The 8,861-nt window shown below is 48.4% G+C and overlaps 2 protein-coding genes across 2 annotated transcripts in view; both read right to left on the bottom strand.

The window, feature by feature from the left end:
- The window catches only part of kiaa0319 (KIAA0319 ortholog), a 17,316-nt gene extending 16,501 nt beyond the window's left edge, over nt 1-815 (bottom strand). The window contains exon 1 of the mRNA XM_017439807.3: nt 675-815. The gene's annotated coding sequence lies outside the window, so the exon portion shown is untranslated. The remainder of the gene's footprint in view (nt 1-674) is intronic.
- Nucleotides 816-1,211: 396 nt separating this feature from the next.
- On the bottom strand, nt 1,212-8,606 carry LOC108250092 (DENN domain-containing protein 4B-like). The gene is made up of 12 exons (XM_017439806.3): nt 8,426-8,606; nt 7,086-7,241; nt 6,073-6,292; nt 5,705-5,993; nt 4,974-5,078; nt 4,724-4,899; nt 4,491-4,647; nt 4,180-4,419; nt 3,402-3,498; nt 3,166-3,331; nt 2,945-3,003; nt 1,212-2,660 (listed from the first exon to the last, which is right to left on the bottom strand). Exons 1-12 carry the CDS (start codon nt 8,589-8,591, stop codon nt 2,515-2,517), a joined length of 1,977 nt encoding a protein of 658 aa, XP_017295295.2. The 5' UTR covers nt 8,592-8,606; the 3' UTR covers nt 1,212-2,514.
- Nucleotides 8,607-8,861: the final 255 nt, after the last annotated feature.

Genomic DNA, 8,861 nt, shown 5'->3' with positions numbered 1-8,861 from the left:
TTTTAGGTTCTGTTCTGCTTTTTGGGATGTTTTCAAGGATCTTTCAGCTATTTTTCAGGATTGTTGTGCTGTTTCAAGGATTGTTCTGTTATTTTTATGGATTGTTCTGTTATTTTTAAGGATTATTCTGTTACTTTTAAGCATTTTTCAGCAGTTTTAAGGGTTTGTTCCGCCTAGTTTCAGCTTCTTCAGCAGCTTTCAGTCAAATCATTCAGCAAAAAAGCATTCACACTGCATTTTCGCAGGAAATGCAATTTCTCTAGTTACTATTAACATTACCGAGTTTTATAATAACCACTCTTCAATTCGGCACACATTCAGGACGTTAAATATCAAACTGTTCAGGTTTAAAGACGTGATTCTGATCGGGTTTGTTTCCATCAAGCATCTGCTCTGAGGTGCTGGAGGACTTTATTTAATTTAAATCGACTAATAAAACCTGTAAATGTGTAAAAAAAATAACCCAGAAAAGATTAACGCAGCATTATTTAACCAATTAAACACGGTTGTTAGTTTTTTATGTGGTATTTTAGAATAAAATATAGAATTAGTGTTTTAATGAACGGAGTTCGGCGTGACTGACGCAGCCGACACAGAGGAGCATCATCAACAAACCGCCATTTTCTCCGGTTTTTCCGTTTTTCCTCGCGCTGTGAGCAGGTAGCTTAACTCACCTGTCCGGGGTTTCCTGACCCGGTACCACGGCCAGCAGGGCCACTGGTTCGGCTCGGTCCAGTCAGAACCTCAGGTATCGAACTGGACTCACCGGAGGGGTTTAATTAGCAGGAGCAGCACGAGCCACCAAGCATCCGGTGTGTTCTTTCAAAATAAAATGATTTTTTTTTTTTCCCTCAGTAAATTTAGCAAAAATTCAAGGAATTAAAAACAATTATAGATTAAAATAAAGACTATTTCTTACAGAAAATAAAAAGTAGAAAAAAATAATCTAATTGTAAAAAAACTAGTTTTAACTATTTTTTGAGAAAAATTTAGTTTTTTCTTTTTACAAATTATAAAATGTAAAAATAAAAAAAACTGTTTTAATTTGTCTCTAAAAATTTAGAGTAAACAGCATTAATTAAAGTTACTAGCTATTTTTGTCAGCCTAAAACAATAAAATAACTATTTTCATTCATATTTTATAAATCTGATTCACCTCTTTAAGTTCCAAACAACATTCTTTCAAAGCTTTTTATAAAACTGATCACAGCAGCAGTTTGACCTCCATCTTTTATTGGCGTTTTCTTAAAAAACAAACATTTACAACAGAACTCACAGCTGAATATAAATTACAACAGCAAACACAAACATCTGGTTTAAACGCTCTTATCTTCTGCTCTCGCTCTGATCCTCAGAACTGCTCCTGGATTCCTAGCTCCTCCCACCTGCGGCGAGGAGGCGAGGATCTGATGGACTAATCTGGAGCAGCAGGTTTCTCATCCTGATGAAACTTTGTGGTTTTAGAGACAAACTGAACGAAGCTCTTGGTAAAAACCGGGTCGGGTGTGGTTCTGTTGATAAAAAGGTTCAGCTGAAAGGATGAAATCAGATTTTTGTCTCATTTCTCTGAGACCTGAAACCTCCACAGACGTGATCCTGGTCTCTGATCAGAACTCTGAGAACCCGCGGTGTACTTCCTGTCAGACACGTTGGACATGATCACTTCCTGTAAATATAACATCAACCTGATGAGGAGGAAGTCCAGGTTCCTGCAGAGGCCACAAGAGCTTCTGGAACCAAACCCTGGGCTCTGCTCAGAACCTGAGACGTCTCAGGAGGACCTAATGAGAAGACAGCTGGTCGGAGGCAGAGGAGGATGAAGGACCAGCAGGTGAGGAAGATCTGAGAGAACTCCAGAAACATCGTGGAACCCTAAAGAAACATTTTCATTCTGCAGAAACTAAAACCCAGGTCCATTCCTGAAGGATCAGAGGCCTCGTGATGTTCTGAGGAGGACTGCTGTAGACCCGAACATCTGCCAGCTGTGACCAGCAAAAACTGATCTGTGGATCCTGGACCAGCAGATCCTGGACCAGTCTGCACCTGGACCAGCACATCCTGGACCAGTCTGCAAATCCTGGACCAGCAGGTCCTAGACCAGCAGATCCTGGACCAGCAGGTCCTGGATCAGCAGGTCCTGGACCAGCAGAGTCAGGACCTGCTGGTCCAGGATCAGGTTCCCCCTCCTGCTGGATCGATCAGGTTTATCCTCTGAAAGACTCTAAAGTCCTCAAAGTGGTTTTAAATCTGGAGTCCTTCAGAGAGTCTTCGGTTGAATGTTCCCGCTCCGACTCGTCAGGAGAACCAAATAAACCCTCATCTGGATCTCTGGAGTTTGACTCACAGGAACTGGTCTCAGCTGATCCTTCTGGACCTGAACAGACCTTCTGAGGTCAGTCTGATGGACAGAAACTCTGCCGAGCGCCTCTGACCTCCACCAGGGGGCAGCAGAGAGGCGAGGAGGAAGACAGGGAGCAGTACCAGGACCAGGACCAGGACCAGGACCAGGAACCCTCAGCACTCCAGGGGGGGGTGGAAGCTGCGTCTGCAGTCGATGGCTTTGGGGCTGGGGGGCTGAGCTCGCTTCCTGCGGAGCTCCTCCAGACTCAGGGAGCTGCTGAGGCGCGAGTACGCCGCCTTGTACTTCTTATCGAAGGCCGCTGCAGACACACACACACCCACACCCACACACACACACACACACGGGGGGGAACTTTACTTGTGCAGCACATTTCATGCTCCAAACAAGGAAAACTACATAAACTGGTGCATGAAGAACAATAAAACTAATAAAAGCTCTGGAAACGCTTTAACGTTTCCAGAGTTTTTATTTGTTAAAAATATGTTCAGTTAAAGAGAAGAAGAAGAAACGTTTGGACAGCCGACAGAGTAAGAAACCATGTGACCGTCTGTGTTTTTCAGCGTTCTGAATCAAGTTTCTTACCGACGTGGTCTTTGCCCATCGCTGCCAGCGTGAGGAACAGGAACTCTCTGTACAAACTCCTGCTGAGCAGAAAACATCATCAGAACCAAGAACGACCTTTGACCCCGTCAGATAACCGTCTCCGGATCTTTTTGATTCATTTGCTATCAGTGTTCAAAGAGTTCTGTCTTTATCTGAACAAAGATGGTTCCTTGCTGTAACCATGACGACCGTCGCCTCACCTCTGGATCCGCGGCGCCGCCGGCTGCTTGGCCAGCGTGTCCAGGAGGAACGTGACGGCCTTGTGCACCTCGTTCATGCCCACCCAGCGCAGCACCTCCTCCAGGAAGGACAGGGTGAACGGGTGGTTGTGTCTCCTCCAGCTGTAGCTCCTCATCGGGACGCCACCTGGTGGAGGAACACGGTCAGAACCACGGCAGGACCTCACCTGGGCCTCACCTGTTAGGGCTGGACTTACTGTGGATCCTCCACAGGATGTAGAGGGGGGGCCACTGGTCTGTGTCGGGGGTCAGGGTGTCCCAGAGGAGCCGGACTCGGACCGACGAGTTCTCCGACTGGGAAACAGGAGAACAGACTTTAGGAGAACCCGTGAACTCCTCCCCCTCATCATCAGAATAACAAAAATAAAAACATTTTGCTTTGTTTCTAATGAGCTTTAAAGTCCGTGATGACTTTTATTTTGAAATACCTCCTGGACTTCCTGTCATTTCTTCAGGAAGTCCAGGTTTTCAGTGTTGATTTTTTATGTTTTCTGCTTTTTGAATCGTTCCGTCAGGACGAAGAACTCAGGTCCAGGTTCTGAGGAGGCCGACCCAGGACTGACGGAGGTCCAGTTTTCTGTCCAGGTCAAACTGAAAAACTAAACTGTTACTGATCAACTTTCCATGATGGACCTGGACCTGGACCTGGACCTGGAGTGTTCTCTGTAGTTTGAACAGAATTCCCAAACCATGACAGAACCTCCACCGTGTTTCACAGATGAAGAGTCACTGTTGGACCTCTGCAGTCATGATGCTTTTATACCAAAAACTCAGGACTGGATCAGATCTGGTTCAGGACTGGATCAGAACTGGATCAAGACTGGATCAGGACTGGATCAGGACTGGATCAGGGCTGGATCAGGACTTTGTTCAGGAGGTTTTAACAACATAAAGGCTCACCAACAGAACCACTTCAGGATCAAATAAACCCAAACCTCCCTGCAGGTCCAGATGCAGAAGCAGAACCCGACTCACCTGTGTGAAGTGGCTGACCAGCGCCGAGCTCCGGACCAGCTGCAGCAGGTTACTGGGCAGGCCGAGCCGCTGGAAGAACCAGACCAGGTTCCAGAAGATGATGGAGTGGCTGTCCAGGAACTGCGGCTGGGCCAGAACCGCCTCGCCTTCGTTCTGCAGCAGACTCTCCAGCTCCTTCCTCAGAACCAGGGGGCTCAGGTAGGCTACCGTCACCTGAGGAGTCCCGCCCACTGACGACACCTGAGAGAGGGGGGGGAGCCTGTCAGTGAGCGATGGACAGCAGGAGGGGATGATGTATGGGAGAACGGTACCGTGGTGGTTCTGCTGGTTTCAGAGTAGCTGCTGGTCTCGGAGCTGGAGTCGTCGCTCAGTCCGTTGCACTGGTGCCGCAGGGGGGCCTCCTGACCGCTGGGAGGCCGGACGGCGCTCTCCACCTCATCCTCCAGGTTCAGGTTACAGCGCTCCACACTGAGAGCGAGGACAGAGGACATCAGGTCCAACAGAACCAACCAGAACCCGTTCCTGTCCCGATCCGGGTCCCTACCTGCTGACGGGTCCGAGGTCACAGATCTCAGCATTCAGGAATGGGACAAAGGTGGCGCCGCAGAACGGGCAGGACGAGTTCAGGTTGGAGTCGTCTGACGTCCAGCCCGCCATGATCTCCTCGTCGTAAACCAGCGAGTTACAGCTGCGGCACAGCGAGCAGCTGGACATCAGAACCTGGACACACGGAACATCAACAAACAACCGGGTCCTTACAGAACCGCCCGCATCCATCGTAACGACCCGTTTACCTCGATCCCCGCCCCGTCCTGGTTGGAGTCCCACGACCTGCGCAGAGGAAACGCTTGTGTGGGCGTGTCCGACAAGTCCAGGTCACTTCCTAAAGACAGAGAGCTCTAAGGACAGACCAGAGGACAGACATTATTCAGGAGTCACTTCCTCTTTACCACATCACTTCCTGTTCAACACGTCACTTCCTGTTCAACACGTCACTTCCTGTTCAACACGTCACTTCCTGTTCAACACATCACTTCCTGTTCAACACATCACTTCCTGTTCAACACGTCACTTCCTGTTTATCACCTGATATATTACAGACAGGACCAAAAACAGGAAGTTGAAGCCACAAAGGATGAGCGCTCCTAGTGGCTGGTTCTAGTAGTGTTTAAGCCCCGCCCCTCAGTAGCAACCAATGCGATGTTTTTATGACTCCAAAATAAAAACTTTTGTTTCAGGTGCTGCTGTTTGTTTAAATATTCAATTCTCTAACACGTTTAGCTGTAATTAGTTACATCCTGCTTCACAAAGGTCGCGTGACACCATGACTGAGTGCGGGAGAGTAGGCGGGGCTTAAAGTCCCACAGTACCACAGCTCAGGCTCTGCCCAACATGGCAGCTTTTATAAAACATTTTTTTGGACACTAAAAGTTAACGGAGCTGCTTTGTTCTTCAGTTTAACACGACTTCAAGCTTCAACCAGTCGGATCGGATCGGTTCTGAAACTGACAGGAAGTGTGCTCACCTCTGACGTGGCGTTCACCAGCCGCTCCTTGGCTTTCAGCAGAGTTTCAGCCACCTGAGATTTCCTGGACTGCCTCTGCTCTGAAACTCTTCTTCCTCCTCCTCCTCCTCCTCCTCCTGACCGCCGGTTGTCCACGCTGGCAGCTCTCCGGGACGATGCTCGGTGTCTGGTTGGCGTGAGGAGCTGCTGGAGTTTTCCTGTCAGACCTCCTCGGCTCGGAGACGACACGTTGTTGTAGTTCTCGTCTACAGCCTTGTTCCTGTGGGCGGAGTTTCGCGCCCTCTCAGACCTGGGGTCAGAGGTCAGATGGGGCGGGATGAGTTGGACTCACATCTGTACAAACAGCAGAAACAAAGGAGGACACCGACCTGCCGTCTCTGTCCTCCGGCTCCGAGTCTGCAGACTCAGCACACTCTGAGTAGAAGGTGGAGAGGCAGACCTGACTGCGGCGGACCACCACTCCAGCAGGGGGCGCAGGAGGAGGGGCGGAGGCATCGCGCCGTCCCAGAGGAGGCTTCTGAGAGGCTGCGTCTCCACAACCATTCATCTTAGCATTAGAGAGAACTGTCTTCTTACAGGGTCGGACCTCTGAGGGACGGAAAGGATGGACAGGTGGTCAGGGTCAGGGTCCTGATCCATCAGGTCTCTGTGGTCCTGAGGATGGGGACTTCAGGGTTCTGATCCATCAGGACTTCAGGGTCCTGATCCATCAGGTCTCTGTGGTCTTGAGGAGGAGGACTTCAGGGTCCTGATTCATCAGGACTTCAAGGTCCTGATTCATCAATACTTCAGGGTCCCCATCCTCAGGTCTCTGTGGTCCTGAGGATGGGGACTTCAGGGTCCTGATCCATCAATACTTCAGGGTCCCCATCCTCAGGTCTCTGTGGTCCTGAGGATGAGGACTTCAAGGTCCTGATCCATCAGGACTTCAGGGTCCTGATCCATCAGGACTTCAAGGTCCTGATCCATTGGAATTTCAGGGTCCCCATCCTCAGGTCTCTGTGGTCCTGAGGATGAGGACTTCAAGGTCCTGATCCATCAGGACTTCAGGGTCCTGATCCATCAGGACTTCAAGGTCCTGATCCATTGGAATTTCAGGGTCCCCATCCTCAGGTCTCTGTGGTCCTGAAGATGAGGACTTCAGGGTCCTGATCCATCAGGTCTCTGTGGTCCTGAGGATGGGGACTTCAGGGTCCTGATCCATCAGGTCTCTGTGGTCCTGAGGATGGGGACTTCAGGGTCCTGATCCATCAGGTCTCTGTGGTCCTGAGAATGGGGACTTCAGGGTCCTGATCCATCAGGTCTCTGTGGTCCTGAGAATGGGGACTTCAGGGTCCTGATCCATCAGGTCTCTGTGGTCCTGAGGATGATGAGTTCTTACTGTCACTCGGCGTCTTCATGCTGTTCAGGCTGCTGCTCTTCATCAGAGACCCGCTCAGAGACTCGTGACTGGAGCTTTCACTCAGACCGCTCCAACTGGACTGACGAATCAGAGCCGAGTGTGGGTGGGGCTTCTGGTCCGGTTCCATCACCGTTTCTGTACCAGAAACAGAGGAAACAGAACCATCTTCATCAGCATTCAGTAACAAATTAGTCTGTGTAAACACGGCTGCATTCCCTTCTCACACGTTCTTTGGGTCAGCCGGTTCTGACCCGGGTCAGCCGGTTCTGAGTCACTCTCAGCTACTACCACTCCAAATTAGAGCTGGACGAGTCCAGAGCAGCTCCAGATGTTTCTCCTGAGAGTTTTTTAATAAAACCCATCCGGTGGATACAGAATACATAAGAAACAAGTGGGTAAAAGAAGGAAATTTATCAATTACAACTGAAGTCTGGGAACAGATTAATAAATTACATTGGATGACCTCAAGCTCCAATACATGGCGGCTGTTCAGTTGGAAAAACTCTGTTCGATACTTTGTAACTCCAGCCCAGAAAAAACACCAGGGCAGCGGAGACTCGTGTTGGAGACTCTGTGGAACAAATGGAGCAAATCACCACCACATCTTCTGGGCTTGTCCGGTGATTAAGGCCTTTTGGGAACAAATATGTTCCCACCTAAATAACATCTTTACTGAAGGAATCCTATGTAATTGTGAATCCCTATATTTAGGAAATATTTCATTTGATAACTGGACTCTGGACGACAAAAAACTCCTGTTAATGCTTCTGGCAGCAAGCAAAAAGACAATCACTAGAAAATGGTTAAAGCCTGAAGCACCCACAGTGGAGGATTGGGTTTCCATTGTACAGGACATTTACACTCTGGAGAAGTTATCTTTTTCTGTTCATGGTCAGAGAGAATCCTTTTTCAGGATCTGGTCTAAATGGACCAACTACGTAAAGTCAGTTATCCCAGTAGATTGAATACAGCCATTACATGTGAGTACTGTTGTGTTGTTTTACTATACCTTAATTCAGGATTATGGGAAATGTTTGCTATCGACTGTGTTTTACCACTGACAAAAGGAAAATAGACCTGACTCTTCCTTACCCCCCCCACTCACATTTTTCTCTTTTTTTTTTCTGTTGTCGTTTTCATTGTTCGCGTGTTACACAAAAACCTTGGATTGGCCTGTGTATTTCTTTTCTTCCTCCCAATGTGGGGGAAACTGGAATGTAAAAATAATTTGTATCTTGCCTTTCCAAATAAAAATTAAAAAAAAAAAACCCGTCCGGTGGGTGAGGAGATATTTTGCTAACAGATGAAACATGTCTGACCTCCCCGGGAGCCCACAGAGTCGCTCTTCTGCCGCCGTCTGATTGGTCGTCTGAACTGGGCCACAGCCAATAGGACGTTCCTCAGCTTGACCCAGCGGAGATGGCCGCCCTGATTGGTGGACGGCCACTTACTCTCCAGGACGGCCTGAGGACAGAAGAACCTCATCAACCTCTGATCCACGATTCAAACTAACAATAAGGTTTATGATTCAACATCATTTTATTTTTCTGCACACTTTCTGAATTATTTATTTATAGAAACATCAAGATTCTTTATTTCCTTCAAAAACAAACAATCTGCTTCAGCTACTGGCTGTTTGTGTCTTATGCTACCTTTAACTGCCGTTCGACTACTTTTAGCTGCCGTTCGGCTACTTTTAGCTGCCGTTCGGCTACTTTTAGCTGCCGCTCGCTCGGCTACTTTAAGCTGCCGCTT

This window comes from Kryptolebias marmoratus, linkage group LG6 (assembly GCF_001649575.2).
Source record: "Kryptolebias marmoratus isolate JLee-2015 linkage group LG6, ASM164957v2, whole genome shotgun sequence".
In the NCBI taxonomy this organism is placed as follows: Eukaryota; Metazoa; Chordata; class Actinopteri; order Cyprinodontiformes; family Rivulidae; genus Kryptolebias; species Kryptolebias marmoratus.
This window is presented reverse-complemented; position numbering and strand designations above follow the sequence as displayed.

Coding starts and splice junctions, on each gene's coding strand:
- LOC108250092 (XM_017439806.3), bottom strand. CDS start 8,591: ATGAGGTTCTTCTGTCCTCAGGCCGTCCTGGAGAGTAAGTGGCCGTCC. Junction 5,994..6,072: donor CCGGAGGACAGAGACGGCAG/GTCGGTGTCCTC, acceptor CTCTGACCCCAG/GTCTGAGAGGGCGCGAAACT. Junction 3,004..3,165: donor GCGGCGCCGCGGATCCAGAG/GTGAGGCGACGG, acceptor TCTGCTCAGCAG/GAGTTTGTACAGAGAGTTCC.